Here is a 24,055-nt window from a genome sequence, read left to right as displayed (position 1 = left end):
AAGCTACAAATGACATTCCAAACAGCAGGAAAGTATCTTTTAAAAGTGTACCATATTGTAACTGCAGGGGACAACATTAGAAACTGTAAATATTTTAGAACTCTTCTTCATGAAAGCCCAAATGAAACCTCCTCACTTCTGCAATGCACTTCAGAGACTATATTAGTCTTTCTGTTATATGGGCAATGCAGTGATTTATGACTATTCATCTTACAGATAATACTGTTCAGAAACCAAAAGAACCATTTATACCACTCTGCTTATACTGAACAAATACTATACCTTTCGATATACCCTGTAGATGTTCCTACCAGACCATCAAGTCTTTCCTGAAGGGCTGCAAGTATCTGAGGATTTTGCATCATCTGCACAGTCAACTGTCGAGCTAAATTTAAAAAGAAAATTACATAAGTGCAAAGTGCATCTTTTTGACTAATCTTGAAAAAAATAAATTGCCTTAACACTACAAAAGAGCAGTAAGTTTACTATATACACACACTCTTGTAAAGCAAAACACTGGCAAATATATCAAAACTTCTCCATTTTGGAAGCATAGATCAAATCCATTCTAAAGTGAACATGGAAGCACCACCTGGACTTAAGCAGTCACTATTCAAGCAAGCTGAGCTCTTTTTTTAAAAGGGAATGTTTTATACAATGCCCCTAAAAGCATCAGGCTTACCTTGACATGTTTTATTCTTAATTAATTAAAGAAAAACCAGGCAGAAGAACTCACACTTTTTGATAAGTGAATAAAAACTCAAATTGGGATTTTCATTCCATTTTACATTAGATGGAAAGAAACAAGACCCCTTCAGACCTGGAATTAAAACTGCTTTAAAAATCTATGTTTACCTAAATTTTCCTGCAAAAGAAAAAAATTATTCATTAGACTAGTCTGACATAAAGTATCAGTTCTAGATCCTTGAAGTCAATCATTTACCCCGCTGCATTTTGTCTAAATGGGAAACCTGTTTCAAACAAAATAGAAGAACTTTTATAAAAAACCCAAAAACCAACAAATTTCTAGCCTGTGTTCTCACTAGCTGTATTAGTATCAACCTTTTTACTTCTCCTCAAAATCTGACTCAACCTGCTGACACCATAATTTTTAATAAGAATTTATGATCATTTTTTATCATGCTGTTTTGCTCCCTTATCCTCTTACCCTGAAAATCTACAGATAGGCAGACAACTACTTTATATTCCTTTTAATTAATATTAGGTTTCTATATCATTCTTCAGCCAACTTCAAATGAGAGTGAAGCTTTTAAATCCTCATTAATATACAAAGCTTTTGGAAATAGCATACAATTTCCTATTTCTATGTCCTTGACTACAGTAACCACATGTGACTATTCTCTTCCACTATCCCAACTCTGAAATTACATGCTTCAAGTGACATCCAAAAAAGCAGTCTTGTTTCTCCATAGTGATTGCAATAATTTATATTTTAGCAGTAGAAACTGTAATTAAACATACTACCTCACATCATTCAACACTACTCCTGGCATCAATGTATCTAGTTTTCTCTGGTCTTACTGTTCATTAGTATTTCCTATACACTAAAAACCCAACCCAATTTTACTACATGACTAAGTTGCCAGTTATTAGTATCATATTCATATGCACACCATACACAGGGTATGCAATTGCCAACAGCCACATCCCCTCAAACTGAAATCCAACAACATATTCTGTTTTCCAAATTCTTGGATACACGAACACTACTTCTTCAAAGACGGCTTTTCCTAAAAGCATGAATGCTTTACTTAGTGGTTAAAGTCCCTTTGATATATTTAAAAACCAAATTATCTAGATTTTAAAAAGTGTATCAGTAAAACATATGAAAAAAAAACATTAAAAAATAATAGAAAAACAAGACAAGAATTAAAAATGCAAAGCAACTGCTGTGTTGGGTTTCCCTACTACTGGAACATGTTTGATTTATAAAGTTAAATTTCTCTCCAAGAGTCCTACAATATAATTTCCCCTCAGATCCTCATCTGCAATAGCATAAATTAGTCACTATAAATACAGATTATTAATCTGTATTTCATTTGGGACATCTGAATATTTACCATTTAATTTTCATAGGCTGCTCTTCAGCTGACCAGTGTGCTCCCCAGAATTCTGCAATCCAGTTTTGAAAACACTTGAGCAAAATTATCCTACTTTTTCTTTAGTGTAGTTATTCTGTTCCAGCAATCACATAATGTGACGCTATTGGAAGTCAAAATCACTTTATTAGTTATTAGTTATTTCTCTTCTATTAACTTTTCAGATTCTGAGCCCCCAGTCTTTAACTACAAAGCATGAACAAGACTGTTAAGCACAAACAAAACCAATATTCTGATTCACATTCAGGTTTCTTCAGATAAGCAATAAAAAAAAGGATTTCTCAATTTAAAGAGTGGTAACACTAAGCATGGTAATTTTGTTGAGTTTCAAACAACTCAGCAGCAAATTTCTAAGCAACTGATTAAAAAATGAGACGCACATATATATATGCACCTGATGATTTCTTCTACCCAAAGCTTCACATTTCAAAAGCTTTTAACTATTGTAAGTTTTGAAAGAATCTGGTCCCATACCCACAATAATCCTTCTTTTTCCAATTACACATCCTCATAGGGTGGCCAGAGCTGCCTGAACTGGTACTAACCATCACTGAAATGAGGGAATGCAGACAACTTAATAAAAAACACACAACTGAATAATAAAAATCCTTGCTTCAGAATTTAAATACAGATGTGAATCAGTTGTTACGTTTTACCATTTTTCGTCATTTTAAGCAGTAAAATCTGTTTAGCACATTAATTGGAAAGTACATAGGCAGCTTCTTAGAAATCCTTATTTTCAAGGTTACCTTTGTTGTTGGCATCTTCACCAGATTCTTCTTCTTCTACTTCTTCAACATCTTCCATATCCTGTTGATCAAGTTCAGACTGTTCTTTGCTATTAGGAATATTCAATAGCAGGATCAAGAAGTTAATTTTATAATACACTATAATCAGCTTAAAAAGCTCAAGTTTGAGATCACATGTATAAAGGCAATCTGTTGTGTCAGTTTTGATCTGTGATAAACCAGAAGTCTTAATTAGCCAAACAAAACCAAATTTGCCTTCATGGATTCAGGCTTCACATTTGATAATTACAACAATTTAAAGAACTAGCAGTGTTCCTGAATTTTCAAGAGTCCCTTTTACAGAAGAATTCCTTCAGCTCCTGATCATATCAACAAGTCAAAGCTTCTTTCTGCTCTACACACCCTCTTTGTTAAGATGTTCAGGCTTCAAGAACTGAGGGTAGGTTCACCTAAATTATACTCTGAATGTCACAAAATAAGAGAAGTTGAAGTAGTGAGAAAAAAACACCACATACAGTGAAACAATAGTAATGGGCAGTACCACCTGTTTTTCCTCTCCAGAATACCAGCTAACATAGTAAGCTGACTGGTGCCTTGTCCCAGTTTTAGATTTACTTACAATTAAGATCTCAAATCCATTAGGCATAAAGAACTCAAGCTTTTCTCCCACGTGCTATATACCTTCACACTTTGTCACAGTGCCAAGATCACTACCAAGTCCCTGTCTACCAACTTGCTGGAGTGTTCACAGTGGTCTGAAGTACAGCACAGGACACAGTCAGAGAACCTCAGTAACCTGCAGATTTTACTTACTTGTCTATGTCTGCCATTCTTCTAGATTTCAAACCCTGGAGGAAAAAACCCACAAATTTAAGAAGAGCAGCATTAGACTTCACTTACAAGATTTACAGGCAAGCATATACTAAATATTAAAAAACGCAAACAGTCATCTGTAACAGGATAAATACATACTAAAGTCTCATGAGTACAGTATCTCCCATGTACCTTTTGAGCCCTCACTATAAAGCATACAGAAACAAAAAAACTTTGCTCTCATTTAACACCAAAAGATCTACTCATACAAATTTAGAATACCAGCAAAATGCCATACTGCATTTTGTATCAGGACTATATTAATACTACAGATTTAAAAGTAGTCCTAAGTATAAAATCACAAGAGAGCTTGAGAAAAACTGAAGCAAAAATGCTGCTAGAACCCTTTTTTAACTATTTACTTTATTACAGCATGTAATTGCAGAGTATACTTGTATCTTAATCAGTTTCCTTGAATACTAAGGATGCATTTTTGTGGGAAAAAAAAAGTTTATGCCAGATGCCAAGCTACGTAACATGACTAATTTTCACGTCCCCAGTGATCAGTAATTATCCCAGTCTCAATGCAAACTCATCCAGCACAGTAACTAGAAGCATTATATGTTGAAAGTATTGCAGATCTTCCAAAACATGAAGCATCTATGTTCTCAAACATAATACAACATAAGCACCATTGTCCACCAGCACAACAAAAAGTCTAGTCTTCCAAGAGATCTTGTGGGTAGCTTAAAGTCAGAGACAATACTACACATAAGAAACCAGTCCCATTATTGCTATTCTAGGTGCAATGGTTCAAAGACACTCAAGTACCAAGAAAAATCCACTGGCACAGGAAGTATAAAATCCACTGCTTTAGAGTCCCAATTTTAGCTGCTGTCCAGTGAGCTAAACAAATTCAAGTTTCTTTCAGTAAGTTCAGCTCCTTATGATGCATGCCAATGAGAATTCTAGTCCAAGCATTGGAGGTGAGTGTTCCAGAAAAAAAACAACATTGCATTCAATCTGTCCAAAATAACACCAGTAAAATTATTTTTAATAACCAATATGAAGACATGTTAGAATCTAAACTTTAGAACTCAACATCTATGTTCTATTAAGACAGAATAATTTATTTCCTTGGTATCATAACTACTTCAATTGTATGAGAAGGAAGTATCAGATGTCTTCATTTAGTATCACAGCTTTACAGTGCCAATGATGTATTTAGGAGACTGTAGGTAAACAAAAAGGTTCTATTCCCTGCTAGGCAGGAAAACTAGAACCAACTGCTTGTCAGACTATTTCATATATACAGTTCAGTATTTACTATCAAATAGAATGGCAGTACTACTGTAATCCAAAGGACAATTCAATAAGAAACTGAGGACTTCCAGAAGCATTTGACTCATTTTAAGTTTCTTGAACTTCAGATCAAGATGACTGTCTGCCTTGTGACTTCAGGTATACACGTGGATGTAAGCTGCCTATTTAACAATTCCAAAGAGACTCCTTTGCTTATCATTCCCAAAAGATAGCACAGACCAAAGACCTATCAGAAACTGAAAACTTACAACTCACATTTAGCTGTTTCCATATTTCTTGTGTGATATAATAATTGGCACTCTTTCTGACTTGCAAAAGATTTAATCCATGCAAAATATATAAGTTTTTCATTACACATTTCCTCTTAACTTGTTCTTCATGCAGAACCTTTTCAAGGAGACTGGTAGCCTCACTATGCAAAAAGATCACAAAATGCACAGTTGACCTGTAAACACATTTTTATGCAAACAGACAGACAGCAATCACCTTCACAAGCTATTGCTGCTCCTTGCAGAGACCAGCATTTCCTCTCCTTAATTTCCCTATTACATACAGCTTCACTTTCCAACAAACCAGAGGTCATTCTTTCAAACAAAGGAGAGTGACAACACAAAGCCTGTGGTATCACCAGCCCTGTTGGCTAAATGAAACAGCATCTGAAACACCTTCAGTACAGGTTTGCTGAAACAATTTCTTTACAGTTAATTTAAGCATTTCTTTTCTAAATGAGGACATTAGATTGGCTATGATCAAATAATTTGTAAAAACTTAAAGTATCCATCCCATCTCCAGCACTAGCTATTAGCAGATGCCTAGTAAAAAAAAACAATGACCTGACAAGAATAACCCCAGAATTTCTAGCTTTCCATCACATTCAGAAAAAAAATGCTGTTTCTGGAACAGCAGGTATCTGACAACATAATAAATTCTTATTTCATAAACTAGTACTCATCTTTCTTGAAACCATGCAGATAGGCTGTTATTACTTAAGTAAGGAAGAGCTAAAAGCAAAGTGTTAGTTGCAACACTCAGCTCATAGATCATAAGAACTAAGTCAGATTCTCCTACATTGGCCAAGAGGGTGGCAAAGGAAGTTTTACCAGCAGTCTGTGTTACTGGTATCCAGTGGGCCCTTCCTTTCACCATTCTTAACAGCTACCTTTCATCAGCAACCTTCATCCTTTTCACTGTTCAACCCTCTTTCCAAGATCATGTCAAAAGTACTCATCTCATTACAAAGATCTGTGGAAGTCCAGCATCTGCCTCTCTCCTCCTTTGCAAGGAGCAGTTGCTCACCCTCTGCTTCTCGGCTTTTAAGCAATCCACACAAGCACTGTATGTTTTCCAACTGTGGCCCAGTTTCCTCAAAGACTGAATAACATTCTTCAAAGATTTTTAATTTAAACAGACTTTATCAAGCAGCTGTCAGCATCAGAGCCTCCCTCCACTGTGTTCCTATCTGCCTCATCCCATTTTTCCTGTTCTCACATCAGTCTTTTTCACATCTCCTGTTTTTGCAGTCTTTTCCACTTTCTCATCCTTTAATCTTGCCTCCAACACAGCCCTATCAGAACACCTGTGGTTAGAAGAATTCTTCTGAAAACCGAGGAAATACTGCTGTTTGTCATGACAGTTGCAACTGCCAAGTCTAAACAACATTTCTTGTGTGAGGAGGCTACAAGGCACTATATGAACAGACCTACATTGGCAGTCATTCAGACAAACCTGTGCAGCCCACTAGCATGGATTTATAGTTGCACCACATTTAGCTTATTGTAGTTTACTTGAGCAGCTGTAAGTTCTTTTGCAAACAGAGTTCTACTGTTAAGGAAAAAAAACAAAACCAACTGTAGAGGCAGAAAAGCTTTAAGAAAAATACATTCCTTAAGAGCAAACAGCCTTCGCCATTTTTGTACAATGCCTAGTTTAAGGTCTCAGTCTAGTATCCAGGGCAGCAGATACAGTATGTACCACAGTACACAGTAGTAATACATATTCTGCAGTGCCTTCTCAAAATTCAGTCTCTGGATGTAGTACTCGCATCACTCAGCTTCCACAAGAAAGATGCAGCCAACCTTCCCTGATTATTTCATAAGTGCATTCAGGATTGTGAACAGCAGCTGCACCTTGGCAAAGGAGCAGCAAGAAGCATTCATTAATATCACTCCTTGAAGTAGTCCTTGGGTGAAACCACTTCATCAGTTGTCAGTGCAGGATTATAACAAAGCTCACCTACAGCTGGTGTGTTACTCCAAGACTCAGTCAGTGCTGAGGTGATTGCTTTGGGCTGAGATAAAATCTAGGCCTCCTGATGGAAAGAAAAGGCTCTGGAGTACTAATAAGGACTAGCCTTCTCCCTTGTTCAAAAGCCAGCAGGCAAATAACCTCCTTACTTATATAATGGTTAAGTTCCCTGTTACTTAGACAGCTACCACCAGTAGTACTGCCCTATGGTCAAATACAGAGGTGTGCAGGGGCTTCACTTACAATTTTTTGCTGCTCATTTTAGAAGAAGCCAGGAAAAAGTTATCTTTGCAGGGCTTTAAAGAGAATGCATAGGAATTTCATGCTACAAAAAAGGGCTACCTACACAGAAACCAGACTGAGTTTGTACAGCAGCACCAGCCACGTTACAGCTAGGACAAATGCTCTGGATGCTCTGGTGAGATGCTTTTCTTTTTTTCTTCTTTTTTTTTTTTTTTTTGAAGGTCAGCTTTGAGCGTCCCAAGTAAGCATGCCAGTATTAGATTACCCTGACATCCGCTTGGCCTCAGGAAGGCAGGTCTCAGTGAGGTGAATTAGGGGTCAGCTGAGGAGGCAAGACATTCCTGAGACACAGTTCTCTAGCAAAACAACAGCTTTTTTATTTGCACAAGCCCTAAGGCTAGCAGATCTCAGCATCTCTGTGGATACCATGCACTATGCCCCATTTCCTCCCTGACAGGAAACATCGTTTCCCCTTCTCTAGGAAACTGCTCACACAATTAGCTTGCAACAGCAAGCACAAGAAATTTCTCAAGCAGTTCAAAGAACACACACATGGGCTTTTTGAGCACCCTGGATCCAAGCTACAGCCTTTAAAAGAAATCTTTAAAAGAAATCTACCCTTTTACCCAAGATAATTTTCTTAGTAGTCAATATTTTAGAGCACTGCAAATAAGTCAGCCTGTCCACAGAACAGTGTATCAGCCTCCTTCTGTCTCTGACAATCCTTGAACAACTGAAAGCAATATATTAAGAGAAAATACCTAAAACAATTGAGCCCTGCACGGTATTAAGTAGCTAAAACATAATAACAAAGTAAGTGTACTAAGTCAGATGTCAGTAAAGAGAGAGGTCCAGCTGGAGGACAGCTAGTTGTATATATGGAAAAAAAAAAAAGAAAAGGATTAAATCCTGTAAGCTATTTGCTATGCATGCAGAAACCAAAGGTACCAGACAAATTACATCATTCTACCCCAGTTCAACTTCCGCTACAGACTGGGAAACTCCAGAGTAATACATTCACTGACAGTTACTTCAAACTGATGTTCCTGCCATTTCTTAACATAATTAGCACAAAAAAACCAAACCAAACCTAAAAAACCCCACACACTTAAAATAGCAGGGTAGAAATCCATAAAAACATGTTCTTTGACTGTACATGTTTAAAAAAAAAATACTTGGAGTTGTTTGCTCAAAACCACTTGAGAGGTTTGTAACTTTGAAGAGCTCAGATGCCCTGCCTAATGCAGTTTCACATCCATATCAGAACTGTGTAAACTGTTTAAAACTGCACAGTACATAGTATATTTACACACTTCAAAGATTTTGGTGCCAAGACCTCAAAAAACATGCAATTGTTTCTCAACTGTTAGTAGAAGCTACAGTACCAACCAGCAGATAAGACCATTTTTATATAAGGATCACATAGTCAGTAACCAGGAGAACATTTTATAGAATCATAGAATCATGAAGGTTAGAAAGGACCTCTAAGATCACCTCCTTCAAAAAGAAACTGAACAATGTACTCAATTTAAAAATGACATTCAAACAGGTATCAAGCAGAAAACCAAGTGTTTTCTTTTTTCCTTGTATGATCAAATTCATGAAACATGAATTATTATAATTAACATATAACTAGCATGAAAACTGGTCATGAAACAAGGGGATATTGTGCCCATCACTAACATAGCAGATAAGCAACATGTTACAAATAAATTATATCATTCGTATTATGGAAATAATACACCCTCTTAGAACAGCTTAAGGTCAAAAAAAGTCTCAAGTGTGCAGTGCAGGGTAGTCCTATCGTAGAACACCAAGATACCACATCTAACTGATGAAAGACATTATCATATACTGAACTCTCAAGAGGTAATTTCCTTTTATTAGTGCCCCAAAGTCCTTCTGGTAACAAAATATTTCTGTTAATGTAGGAGATCAAAAATTGTCAAAATTAATTTTTCAGATCAAGTAGATAAGATTTTCTGCTCAAATAAAAGCACAGAAAACAGGAGTCTGAGATAATAAACAAGATAAACAAGGTAGTACTAATATAAAGGCATCAAGGCCTGATAAAGAGGCTAAGGAGCTAATGGTCAGTGGAAGCAAGGAATCCAGATTCCTTAATACAGGAACAACATGTCATTGGACCCTTGAAGTAACTCAAACCCCTCTGTTTTATTGCAATTTATTGTGCCACCACCAACTCATCCACTAGGTAAAAATACAATGTGCAGTCAACAGCAGAAATGCTAACTGGCATGACAATATATGGAAACCATCAGCAGAAGCCTGAGTGAGGTCTTCTGGACCAAGTAAAGAGAGAGTTAGAGAATTCAGATGAATAGTGATTTTTCACAAAGCATATTCAGAACACTTAGCTACATCCACATGCTAAATTGACCAAGATAGGATGTACTCTTATCAACAAGGCAGAAGGGAACACCAAGTTTCCCACCTGAACAATCTTGCAGTCCACTAAAGCAGATACAACTGCCAAGTGCTGCTGCAAAAGCTTACCATGGTTCTTCCTTACCTATGCATACCCCCTCTGGACAGCTGTAATTTTTTTTAAAAAGATGTGATAGTTCTTTCCTTTGTCAACTACACCTGCAGTTGCATGAGCAATAGCAGGGACAAGAGACCACCACAGGCTAATATTGTTTGCTCATAAATAGAGTTAGGCAAGTTTGAAGTTACTGAGAAACCATATGCTACATGGTCTTGTTGACCTTGCCTTGCCATAACACAGCAAAATTCAAAATCTGGCTTTAGAGGATAAAAACACTAAGTCATGATAATGCTGGATCAAGTAACACAACACAACTGAACTGCTCACCCCTCTTCAAGGAAATATTAATTTGCTTTTCCTAGTAAGTCCTGAAGTATTGACATCAAACTTCAGCCATTAGCCAATGCAACTATTACATATTATGACATGAACACACAGATTTTCCACATTTCAACTTTAAAGTGCTCTACAACTTGCAAGAGAACCAACTACATGATGGAAACAAATTCTCCAAAACAAAATGGAATGTTTATGTATTTAAGTTACTAGTTTCTACAGGGCTTGCTTCCATTCATACAGGAATGTTTTTCAGACCTCTCCCCATAGCTAGTTTTTAAATCATGAAATGAAGATTCAGCCAATGAAACCTGAGCTCCTATTTTTATAGCATTTTATTGTATTTTTGATAGTGCCTTTTTACTCTTGCAGTAAAAAAAGTCTACATAAGGAAAATGGATAACAGAATTGCAATTTAAAATCAGGAATGAATTATAACTGTATGTTTGTCTCTGCTACTGATGTGAGCTCCTTGATCACATTCTAAAAATAGAGTAATTAACACACAATGTGGCCTTTGCTGTAGATGCCAGATTCAGTAGCACAAAACCTACCAATTTCTATTTACAACAACCTTTCATTATTTGAAAACTAATACAGAATTTAAATTCAAATCTGAAAATCCTAAACAAGCATTTTTTGAACAAACTAATTAGTACAACTTGTTAAAGGCTTTTTCTTTTCATCACAGATAATGGGGAAAACAGCAGCCATCCTGAAGGGCTAAAATGAAAATCTCCATATATAAAATATTAAACATTTCCTAACAACATTTCTCTATACGGTTCATGTTGTTGCAAGTTTCCAGTTTATTAGGAAGTGTCGAAGTAATACAAAAATTCTGTTTTAACGAAGCACTTCATGTAGCAGGCACATTTTAACAGTTTGAAAGATCAACTTGCACATGCCACAACATCAAACAAAGAAAAATATAAGCAGACTACTGAGATTGCCACAAAATCAAATAGAACCACATTCACAGTTACGCTGCTATCTGCTAGACTCATGCAGTGCAGCATAGTTTTTATCCAATTTGACTTAAAAAACATCCAAACATCGTTATCTGAGAAGTTAAAAAAAATGTGAGAAATATGTACAGGTTTTAAAACATGGGGGTTTTTATTGGAACACCTGATGAACACAGCATTGCAAATTCATACCTCCTCAAGAAGCCACTGAAATTCCTAAGATATATTTAGCAACTTTTTTGTTAGCTTTAATATTTTTTATGTTGAGATAAAGACAGTACTCAACTGCAAACCTCAAAACATCCACTTTTCAATAAGCCAGCATTCACTGGAAAAAGAACACAACAATCTAACTTTCACATGTTTTGGAGGCTGTTAGGTATGAGATGATACAGATGGTAGTTAGACTCAATAGAAATATTCACATGATTCTACCTTCAGAAAGTCAAATGGCTACAGGTGCAGAGTTTTAAAAGCGTTTGTACACATTACACCCGCAAAAAAGAACATAAGCCTTATTTACAAAAGTGATTTTCATGAACATTTTCTTGTTAATTCTGCTCATTCACGCTTTCCACACAGATAGGAGTGTGACAATGCAGGTGATGAAAGAATCGAAGCTGTCCTATGAATATCTCACCAGTTCAAAAATAACAGCATGTTTCTGATGATGTTACCTTGCACATACAAGAGAAAGTAATTACATCAGCTCATACTTAACCACCTGAATTCAAAATTAGTAATTACCAAAACTGGAATATCACAGAATTAGAAAATGCTTAAAAAGGTGATCCAGGCAAGGCAGAATAAAGAGTACTAGAACCTGAAGTAGCATATATTAATAGAAACAATTCAAACCAATTTAGAATTCAAAAGATAAAAAAATTACTGTGCAAAAACACAAATAAAATCACATGCATTCCACTGAAGACTTCTCACCATCTGAAATGAAGGTATGATCATCAAAAATCACAACAAAAAATATGATCATTACACACTTCAGTAATGTAACCTTAATAAAAATACTGTATTGACAGCTGAACATTGATGAGGAGAGTAAGTACATCAGCTCAGGGCCTAGCAGGATGAGTATGCAAGAAACAGAAGCAGTCCAAATCTGAGATTAATAGCATTTGAGAGTTGAACAATGAGAGGTGACACAAAAATAGCTAGAGGGAGTTCAAGAAGAATTGATTAAAAATTAGTTTGGATTTAAACAATTACTTATTTTGTTTTATGACCACTCCTGTGTCACCCAACTTAACCTTTGAATGCTCAAGCCAGGTTTTTAAATAGAGCCAGAACTAAAAGGAAACTCTGCCTTACAGGCAAGTCATCCCATAGGAAACAAGACAGAAGTATCCCTCCTTCCTTTGAAGTATTACATGTTAAAAAACATCTAGGTAAAGTAGTGGACTAAACTAATAAAGCTGCAGATTATAAAAAAGACAACAAGTATTTATGATGCTAACCAAAGTCTTAGAAGCCTGGAAGCTTGTTACATTTCAGATTTCAGGCACCTGCTTACTGAAATCTCTTAACCAGAATTTCCAACACTAAAAAATAAGAACTGTAGTATCTGTCAAGTTTTGGGGCTCCTTTGTTATTTGGTTTGGCTGTAACTGGGGTGGTGGTGGTGGTTTTTTAAGAATAAATGTCAAATCAGCAACTTAACACTTCAAGGCTATAGGTACATCCAGAAACTGAAGCTTTCATATCTGAAAAGCTGCTTTCACCTTCTAAGGATAAACTGGTAGTATTTTGTTCTAAAATCTACAAAGACCAGGTAAAACAATTGTCTACTCACTACTGCAAGTTAAGATTTCAATTTAGACAGCACCATTGCAAATTATGTCTGCATATGTACACTTAAGCACACATTCAGCCCTAAAGTGCATTTGTATTTTCCAATGCTAACATGTAAACAGCTTTTAACTTAGGAAAGATCTTCAGTTTAACCCTTTACAGTAGTTAAACTGCAGATTATGTTTTTGTAATATGTAAAAATTAATCTCAAAGGTTACTCTTTAGGATGAATCTAAATTTCTTCAAATATTAAATTATTTATATTTAAAAACAAAATATAAAATACTAAAAATAAATTGGCAGTCTTGTTTCCTATTTTTGAATGTAACCAAAGTTTTAGTCTACAACATATGTAATCTTCCTGAAATATTAAGCTCAGAATTATTGCTAAACATATGCCATATCCGTAACTAAGATTTTTCCCTTTGCAATAATGCCTGCATGTGTGTAGCCCTCAAAAACTCATGTGCTGTTTCTAAGTAGCTACATTTTTCAGGTCTTGAAATTAATCCCCTAGCAACTTCTGTAACACCTTCTAGGCATGTCTAGTTTTCTACACAAATACATGATGACACCAGACCTACCCTCCAGATTAACACCATAAGTGATAAGGAACTACCACTAACCTCTGACAGCTGAGTGAGGATCAGCTATACTGAATTAACTTCAATTCTGATCACTTTTGCACTCAGAGTAATTTATGAGTGAAAACTGACCCATAAGCATGAAATTCACCACCACAACCATTCTTTTGATTAAACACACTTGGTCAATGCTGCTCTGCCCTATTATTTACTAGCTGTATTCCTAATGAGAAGTCAGATGCAAAGGACTCCTCAGCTCTGGCAAAACGCTACTAATATTTTTAAAAATCTTGTTTCTATCTGCAAAGCAGTGTCTTCTGTAGAAGTGCCTACTAGTACCATGCAAATACCAAAGTACTATGAGTTCATGGAAAAATCCAAAGCTAAAGTTCCACTGAATGTATATGTAAATGCAGAAAAATGAACAGGCATTTTAAAAACACACGCATCTCCATTTTCTGCACTCTGTCCAATTCCTGAGGTTTCCCAAAGGAATCAGAATCAGACCTCAAGGTCAAGATACTGCATGCTTGCAGCTGTAACACAAAAACCTGAAGATAAGTTGGGTTACAATTGTATTAGCAAACAGGTATAGATATGGGACATGTTTGTTACACCCACTGATCCACTACTGGAACTAGCTGGCTTCACCAAAGGATTCAATCAAAACTGAGATGCTTGTCTTCAAGATTTTTCACTACTAAAATTCAAATCTTCAAGCTGTTTTATTCCCCCAAGAAATACAATCTCTGCCACAGTAAGTTCTCCATGTTACAATTACTTCAACTTTCAGGAGCTAAAGTGAATAAAAAGATTTATACCAATGTGACTAACAGTACAGGAAGTCAAAGTTTTCTTTGGCCTTCTATATCAAAGAACTCTCTCAGCCTGGAAGACATGTGTGTCAGATTTATTAAAACTGTTAACAAAGTTTCATAACACACATACCCACGATGCCTTGCTTTCAGTTTCACTTGTACATGTATGTCCATTGTCAGTTATGCAAGAAGGTTAAGAAAAAAAACAGAACATCTATTTCCAGTGTGCTTAGGAAGCATATCACTGTAACAAGTCCCCTGTGTGCTCAGAGGAACAGATGTTGAGGGAGGCAGGAGTCAGATGAAGCACAAGGATGGCAAGATATTACTGTGCAGTACACAAACAGGGCTTCAGTGGAGCCAGGGCTTTTGACACTTCCCATCCCACCGGGCTGACTACACAGATGCAACACAGTACTTCAGCAGATTTCCAGAAGAGATTCACTCACTAGTCCTCTAAGCAGTAGAGGAGGACCAGGGTCTCCAGAAAACACCAGGCCTACCACCTGTACACAAGAACCTCATTTTACAATCCCCTGTTCTCAGAAACCAGGGTACACAAGACCTGCCACAAAATAATGAGAAAGTAGAGGGAAAGGAGACTGCCATTATCTAGCACTCCCACAGGAGTGACCAGAAGACACAAACTATTTCAGGCATCAGGGACCTCTTCTAAGCACTTACAAAAACATTTCAGGTACCCAAAGACTCAACTTTTGTCTTGTACAGAGGCACTCAAGTCACTCAAACTTCAATGTATGTAGATTTCAAATTGCATTTTACTCTAACAATGATGGCAATTTCTGGATTTACAAGAGACTAAAGTCATTTCTCGTTTCATCCCAAGTACAGTGCTTTCTCATTCCTTAAAGCATGAACCACTGTATACTGGGCACAGTAGGGAAAGGTATGAGCAAGTACTAAGAAGACACTAACATTTTTGTCAGAAAGTACCTACAGCCTTAGGTCTAATCTCAATTTTTATTTCATGACTTAAATTAAAACAATCATGTCTCATTAAGGTAACATCCACCAGCAGAGTTTAAAAATCCAACAGAAAGGGTGAGCATGTCATACCTTGCACATCCAGTCAGTGTCCATTGCTCTTACACTCAAAGGAATTAGAACATGAAATGCAAGTGTTTCTCCATAGGGCTTCGAACACGAATGGACATGCATAAAACTGCAACGTCCTTGGAGAGAAACTGTGGAAGATGCTGATATATTATTGCTATACCACAGTCACCTGAGAAAAGTTTTGTGTTCTCCCCTGCAATCAAATGAGGGAAGTTTTTACTCAAGAACACAAGACACTCTGGACATGCAACATGGAGCAGATGGGATATATTTTTTATGTAGATGAGTCTGTATGAATGTTAAACAGAAGTCAATACCTCCACTTGTAGCTACTAAAACTTTCTGGTACTTTCTTAGCCTTCCTTGGTCACAGACATGGCACAACAATTGTGCCTGCTATGGACAGCAGACACATCTACCCTCAGCCTAAAAGCAAGCGCCTCATTTAAGGCAACACCAGCTAGCAAGCACACAGAGACACGACATGTTGAACTCCAGAAAACCGAAAAACCCCGTTTCCTGAAGCAGGATACAAGAGTTGGCAGTCCTCCGGATGAATCTCTTGATCCCCCTGCCAGCAGCCAGCAGCATAGCACGCCCCGGCCACAGCTCCCACACCACAGCCAGAACAAGGCGCGGGAGCCAGAACAAGGCCAGCCCCCGCTGCTCCCCCGCCGCCATGTGCGCATCCACCGCCCGCGCCAGCCGGCACCCAGGCCTCCGCCTCCCTCACCGCGGCCGCCTCCCCGCACACGCACACCCGCTCCTTCCCGCGTGGCTTTTCCGGCCTCGCCGTCCTCCTCCTCCCCCTCCCGGCAGGGTCAGGCGTTCCCCGCTGGCCCCTCTCCGTCCCCACGTGCTGCTCGGCAGGCCCACCTCCCCTCCTCTCAGCTCCGGCCCTAACGGCGCGGCACGGCCTTGCCCGACACCTCCGCGGAACACGGCGGAGAGAGGCGCGGGAGCGGGCAGCGCTTCCCCTCGAGGAGCCAGGAAGCAGCCTGAGCCGCCGCCCCGCCAAGAGCGGGCACCGCCGGCCCCCGCGCCCCAGCGGCCCGATGGCCCCCGCCACTTCCTCGCGCGGGAGCCGGGGCCCGGCGCGCCCTCTGCCCGGCGCGCTCCCCCCACACCTCCCCCTCCCTCCCTCCCTTCTCCCCTGTATCCCCGGTGGTGGCGGCGGCTCGCCGCAGGGGCCCCGCCCGGTACCTGCGCGGGCCGGAACCGGCGGTGACTCAGGAGCGGAGAGGAGGCGCCGCGCGGCTGGCGGTAAAAGGACCGGAGCTCCCGCCGCTCGCGCTCATATAGAATTAACGTCACCACGTAACACACACACCGCCCCCCCACTCACACACACGCCCCGTGCGCCCCGGGTCTCCTGGCAACGCGCGCGCTCTCGGCCGTTCGCGCCGCCCGGCTCTGTCGCGCGCTAGCCGTTGGCCGAGGCGCTCGAGGGCCTGCCCGGAGGGGGCCCTCGCACCGCTCCCCCCCCAGGACAGGGAAGGCCCGGGCGTGTCATCCCCCGGGACGTGTGTCCCCTCACGTACCTCCAGCTGGTTCCTCGTCCCCGCCGCGGGCCTGAGGGGAACAGCCTGCCCGTGCCCCCCGCTTGGGTAGCACCTTGCTCGCAAACCTACTGGGCGCTGGCGCCGCGCGGCTTGGGCTCAGCTGTGGCACCCAGAGGTGCTGGCGAGCCCCGGTTGCTGTGACACAGCGTGGCGCTGAGAACACCTCCTTCCCGGCGGGACGTGTAGCCTTACACCCCGACTGCTTCAGTGCTGCTCTAAACCTGAACTGGGAGGAGTTTTGAAAGCGCTGGAGTCAAAATAGCAGCAATCTGTCGAGCAGGTAGACTTACTCAAACAGGTAATCCCTGTTCACAAAGGCTACGGGCACCACAAAACGACAGCCGGCACCAGCTTACCTTAAAAGACCAGGCTGAAAACCGTGGTGGTTCCACGTGCTGTTTCATCAGTTTAGATCGTTTCTGCCTTGGCCAAGATGGAAAGCCAGAAGCAGCAACAGCTTCAACCTTCCCTTTTTAACTTGCAGTATTTTCCTTCCAGAGACCTAAGCAGCCATGTTTCCTATAAATGACACTCATGCCTGACTGCAAACTCCAGGTGAAATCTTTCCTAAAGCTTGTTTCCTTCCTAGGGCTTCTCTTCCATGCACTTGGTCTAGAGTAATACCATGGAGAACACTTGGTGAAGGGGTTGGCAATCTACGCTAAACTTACAGAAATAAGTACAAAGTATCTTTGAGACATTTAAGTCCTAGTGGCTGGAGTGTGCCAATGAGTTCAAACATAATAGGGGAAGGTGGTGGGGTGGAAAGATAAGTGGTGTGATGGTGTAAGAGCTGTTTAGTGAGAAGGAAGCACCGGATATTTAATGTGTATTTTCTACATTTTACTAAATTCTTGCATCTATTTGTCAAATCAGCCTGCAGTCTAAATGTAACTATTTAAATAATGAAAATGACAGCAGAAAGCAAAAGAAGAAATAAAATCAGCAGTGGATATGCCTAGTATCTGCAACGCAAACTAAGTTAAGAATAAGCGAAAGATAAAGGATCTTAATCTTCACTGTACACTACCACACCAGTGTTTTTCTCCAGTACATGCCAGTAAAATCTCAGTCCCCAAAAGCAGATGTCTGTGATAAAGAAATCCTACCTGCAAGACACCTGGCAGCTTCAGGATGCCTTATTCCCCAGCACATTGATTTTCTGGAGGCAGGATTGTTTACAATTTTTAATTTAAAATAGTTAGAAACTGTGGAAGTCTATGGAGGCAAAAGAAAGATCCAGGCAAAGATTTCACTGCATAGTCCAAGTTATAAGAATGGGGAAGAAACAGGGATGGCAATCTTACATAATTCTAAAATGAAAGTACCTGTAATCTCCTTGCAACCCACAGATTTTAAAATTGTACTTGATGCTAATTTTTAAATTTCTCTGTGGTGTCTAATGCTTGGGAATATGAAAAGAGCAGATATGTACAGAAAACATTTGATAAAAATGAGCAATTGATGGGTATTTATTGCAACACTAATTGTCTGCCATTGCAGACATTCCCTTTATTTAATCTGTTTAATGCTAAAATGGCAATGGTCTGTAAACAAGTGATTCACGAGGCAGCAGCAGGCCTTGCTTGTCCTTCTGCAGCCCGCCGCCTCGTGACTTGCAGAACCCTGAGCTGAGACCCAGTGACCGCAAGAGAGGAGCGATGTACAGAAGAGACAGAGAAGCCAGCGGTGTGGAATCAAGAGTAAGCCATTCAGCAGTGGCCAAGGAGTGGAGACAGATCTGAGCAGGTCTAAAGTGGAAACTTATTTCTGTAATGGAAGGAAAAGCGATTTGATCCAAATTTCATAGATGTCTCTTAGGGCTTTTGCATTAGATAGGTCAATCCCTTCTTATGAGATAAAATAAAACCAGAGTCCTTGTACTAGAGCTTTTTAGCAGTTTTTGAAGGTCAGGAGTCACAGAAACATTTTCTAATAAGAAGCAATTTCTGCGAACAACTAAGTAGGAAGGGACAAGAGGAAGGACACAGGGACTCCACTGCTGCTTCCACATGGCACCTGCCATGACCCATGTACAAAAAAAGCTGTCTAGTTTGGGTTATTTTGCAGTCCAAAGGGTTCCAGCATTTGTGCAGTTGTGAGAATAAGAAACTTTAACATTAGACCTGTTTTGAAATGATAACTGTACTTGAGTTTTAATGGTCCATTTATTTTTATCTGCTTTGAATTTCATCTTCCTCTATGTTTCCTATGGTTTAGACCAGGCTCTGCATCTCGTAGTTTCTGTCTGGTTGGATAGTTGGAGTACTGCCTTGGTGTTGCATAGAAAGTCAAGCAAGCACCATTCTTTGAGTAATGGGAATCAAATCTTCTGAGAATGTATTAGATACTGGCACAGGTATATTTTCTGCATAAAAATGTGTTAATTTTCCAAATACTACATCTTGAAAGGAAGCTTTTTGAAAGCCTTAAGATGTGTGTGAAAGAAACATGCAGGTGTGGTTTCAGAATGCCCAGAGACATAGTGTTTTCTCTGAGCTGGAAGAGCTTTGGTAAGAGATACCAGGAGAACTTCCCTATGGCATAGAAGCTGGGGCAGGTCTCCTGGGGACAAACAGCTGCTCTGTATCAGAGGAAGCTGAGTTTGAACTGGATCTTTCACATACTAGTTAAGTGTCTTATTCATGGAGCTATTAAATATCAGGGAATATGACCTCTCCCTTGAGTGCACAGGCTTTATCAGCTACACTCAAAATGAGTCCTTCCCCCCACAGCCTGCATCACTGACTTCTTGTCTGTAGTGAGAGGCTCAGGAAAGGACTGTATGGAGGCAGAGGCCATGAGGATGCTTAGTGCCAGAGCACAGACCAAAGTTTGTACATGGAAGAGGATGAAGAAGGTTAAGCACTGAAGCTGTTGCAAAAGGTTAACTCTATGACAGTCTGCTGCAACAAATGAGTTTGGCATTTACATGCAGGCTCAGTCCCCGTAAGCACAGCATGGATCCTGTGTGCCTGAGCTGCATTCAGGCTACAGATAAGCTGCCTGCAAGAAAGATGCGGTAGAGCTTTTTACATGGGTGTGTAGTGAGAGGACAAGGGGAAATGGTTTCAGACTTGAAGAGGTTCAGATTTAGGTTAGGCATTAGAAGAAATTCTTTCCTGTGAGGGTGGTGAGACACTGGAACAGGTTGGCCAAGGAAGTTGTGGCTGCTCCCTCCCTGGAAGTGTTCCAGGTTGGATGGTCTAGTGGGAGATGCCCCTGGCCATGCAGGGGGGCTGGAACTAGATGATCTTCAAGGTCCCTTCCAACCCAAACTATTCTATGATTCTGTGATAAACTAGAGGGTTGAATTTAGTTTTCTGATAAAAATGCCACCCTAGGTAAACAAAAGAGGTCATAGCCAGACCATGCCATTCTGAAGTTTGCTGTGGGATCTGGCAGAGCCAGATCCTGCTTTTCTGACTTCTCCTTTGCTAAGAGCCAGCATGGCTAGGGCTGCTCAGCATGGATAAAAGAAGGTTGAGGGGAGACGTTACTGCTCTCTACAACTATCTGAAAGGAGGTTGCAGTGAGGCAGCTGTTGGCCTCTTCTCCCTAGTGACTAGTGGCAGGACAAGAGGAAATGGGTTCAAGTTGTGCCAGAGGAGGCTCACATTAGATATTAGGAAAAAATTCTTCACTGAAAGAGTGGTGAAGCATTGGAACCAGTTGCCCAGGGAGGTGGTGGAGTTGCTATCCCTGGGGGTACCTAAAGAAATGGATATGGTGCTTCAGGAGATGATTTAATGGTTAAAATGGTGTAGGACTGACAGTTTGACTCAATGATACGGAAGGTCTTTTCCAACCATGATGATTCTATGATTCTAAACTACATCAACAGTGTCTTAGTGTATGAGAATATCACGGAGCTTGGTATGCTTACTTCAGATCAAGAGTTCTGTGCCATGTGTACAAATGGAAAAATGCAGAAAGTTCTTCGTACTGACCTGGATCTAAATGCAGGCACAGTTAGACCCCTCTTCAGAATACTAGGCATGCTTGTCACCTTCCAAAGGCTTAGTTTTACAGGATTGGGGCTCAGCAATACAAGCCTCTGATCATAGCTGATTTCAAGTCAGCTCACCCCTGACTGTTTTCCAAAGTACTGATTGCCCAAGGTTACCGTCTCCTGAAATTGTTGGCAGCGCTCCTAATGTGAGCACTGAGTTACAACAAGGAATTATATGAGTGCTCCCTGTCTGCTTCTGTCTGTGGTAGCTGGCTGAGTTACAATCACCATGGAAGTTATCATCAGTCACTGAAAATGAGAACACTCTCACTGAGCTATTTACGGAGTAAAAAGCCCAAGGTTCCCCAAGTGCCACAAAGACATGCCTTTTCCTCAGTACAGTTTCAAACTGCAATGAAATACTGTGCAGAAATACTAGGCTTACCAGTGCACAAAGAAAACAGTGAATCCAGAGTATTCCTTTTAAATTACTGAATTGCTTTCTTGTGGCAAAAGCAATTCTTTCGACTCTTTCTGAATGATATTCCAAATTACATTGCTAGCCAATGAACAATATAGCACAGAGCTGTTGTTAGAACTTCCATGTATTGTTTTCTTTTTGAGGAACTACTTGTTTTCTAAAGAAAAACACATCATCCCAGAAAGAAAGTCATTGTTTATAAACAGTACCACAAACAGCACAGAAAGTTCTGCTGAACTATAACATGGCAAATCATGCAAATTTCCATGCAGAGCTGAATGAACACCTCTCACAGATTTGTTTTGCATTTGCTTTTGCTTGTGTGAAATGAGAGCAAATTTACCCTTCGGGAACACATTTGCAGTTTGGAGCAGCAGCAGAATGTGTAAACTGAGATTCTGTAATAAAAGACAAAGAAAATACTGAAATGTGATTATATACTTTTTGGCATACTATACTTTATTGACATATTTAATTTCTCAATATTTTTAACTTCACAGGGACAAAAATGTGACTGGTCTTACAGGGGTGACTTATAGATACAGAATGTATAAACCAAAAGTAATAGGGGAAAAAAAAATTTAAAAATAGCAGCCTAGGGGAGAGATAAAGAAAATAAGGATGCATCAAGCAGTGACAAATTGGGGAAAAAAGTAAATTATAGAGATTTATTGAAACCAATGAAGAAAATTATGTCCTTCGGAGGTAGTTCAGAAGTTAAAATACCAGGTATGGTGCCCTTGGTGTTTTTTAGGGTCATCGCTGGGGCCTAGAGCTCACTGCAGTTGGTTTTGGTTTTCTAAAATATTTTACTTACTGTGAAGTAATTCTAGCAGAAAGAAGCAACTGTGCTAACTGAAATATAACTGTAGAACAGACTTTTTATAAGAAGCTGTATGTGGAAGCTGATAAATTATTAAATTATTACATTAGAACAAATCTTTTTATAATGCATATAAATTAGTTAAGTTATAAGAAAAAAAAGATATTAAATAGAAGAAGATGTATCACTTGTAGTACCTGTGCTTGGTCCTAATGTATCTAACTTACATGACAATAAAACTATATACAAAGGGGTCCTTGTTTCTAGTATTATTTGTCACTTCACATGATAAAATAAAATTCCATGAAATTTGATATAGTCAGGCTTTTTGCTGTGGTCTGATAAGGATGTAAATAGTGCATTGCCTAAAGGCTGCCCAGTTTTCTCATAGTTACCTTATACATGTGAGGGGGATGCTCACTTCCTTAAACTAATCTGGTTCTTTGACCTTCACAGGTTTAATGGAGTTTGATTTGATTTGATTTGATTTGATTTGGTTTGGGGTTTTTTTCTCTGTAGCAGGGTGTTCTAGCCACTGCCAGAAATGTTAAAAATGCCCACAGTAGCAGCTCTGGCAGGGGCAGGATATATATGCAGTCCCAGAACAGGGCAGGGAATGTTTCTGAGCCATATTTAAAAATAGCATCCCAAATGGGGAGGAAAAACCAAAACCAATCCTCACAGATTGTAATCCTTTCCTCTCTTTTACCCCAAAAAATCACAGATGTAACAAATCCAAACATTCATTTAGATCATCTGCAGTTGTTGGGTTTTTTTATTGTTACCACCTCACTGTGTCTTTACTAGAATTAATTCCAATAATGCAATTAAAAATAATGATAAATCTAAAATCTTGCATTTTATTATGAAACTCTGAAATTCTTAGAACTTTTTATCGCACATTCTTTTTTAGTTTAAACATTTGCTAAGGCTACCCCTTATGACTAAGCAATTTAATTTTCAATAAATTGTCAGTTGCTAACTTACTCTCTGACATTGCCCTTTAAAAAAAATTCCTCAGCAGCTCTAGTTAAAGAGTCTGACCTGGCCCAGGAGAGCTAGTTCTGTTGCTCCTTGCAGCCTGATTTTTCAGAAGACTGTGAACCTGGAGTATACTGACCATGACTACATGACTCTGTGCGAGGAGCATGGTGACCCAAATGGTTTTGTCCTTGGTCCTGCTGGTGAGGGGGAAGGGCTTGACCAAGGACTAGATGAATCCTTTGGATAAACATCTGGTTGCACAGCTGGTGTCAGAGAATGGGATTACTTTTTTTTTTTATGACCATGGGTCCTTTCTGAAGATCAGAGGCCATTGAGAAGAGATGGTATCCTGCCTGACTAAGCAGGGCAAAAGCATCTTTGCCAGCAGGCTGGACAACCTGATAAATAGAGACTGAAGCAGGGAGTGATGGGGAGGGAAATGACAACCCCACAGTCAAGTGAGGAAGTGGTGCACCAGGCTGGTGAGCAAAAAATGCAGGGTTGACACGAGAGACCTTGAAACCAGCAGTACAGGACTGAGGGGCACCTCAAGCATATGCACTCCATAAGGAAATGCCAGGAGTACAACATTATGAGGGCAGCTCACACACTTTTCCTAGGGTACTGGCACAACCTCTGAAATGCCTGTATGCTAAGCCATGC

General features: G+C 39.7%; 1 protein-coding gene across 6 annotated transcripts in view; it reads right to left on the bottom strand.

Moving 5' to 3' along the window:
* The window catches only part of NAP1L1 (nucleosome assembly protein 1 like 1), a 29,792-nt gene extending 12,461 nt beyond the window's left edge, over positions 1–17,331 (bottom strand). For 4 of the 6 annotated variants that reach the window (XM_071766541.1, XM_071766567.1, XM_071766557.1 and 1 more), the window contains exons 1-4: positions 16,794–16,923; positions 3,683–3,717; positions 2,870–2,958; positions 283–385 (exon numbers count right to left, since the gene is read on the bottom strand). In XM_071766541.1, coding sequence (XP_071622642.1) covers positions 283–385; positions 2,870–2,958; positions 3,683–3,699 — 209 coding nt within the window. In that variant the 5' untranslated portion in view covers positions 3,700–3,717; positions 16,794–16,923. Of the gene's footprint in view, positions 1–282; positions 386–2,869; positions 2,959–3,682; positions 3,718–16,466; positions 16,629–16,793; positions 16,924–17,131 lie in introns of those variants that run through there. The other 2 variants (XM_071766546.1, XM_071766587.1) reach the window with 2 other exon arrangements.
* Between the last annotated feature and the right edge of the window lie 6,724 nt (positions 17,332–24,055).

The sequence above is a fragment of the Heliangelus exortis genome, chromosome 1, assembly GCF_036169615.1.
Source record: "Heliangelus exortis chromosome 1, bHelExo1.hap1, whole genome shotgun sequence".
NCBI lineage: Eukaryota > Metazoa > Chordata > Aves > Apodiformes > Trochilidae > Heliangelus > Heliangelus exortis.
Note: the sequence above shows the minus strand (reverse complement) of the source record. Positions and strands in the feature narration are given on the sequence as shown.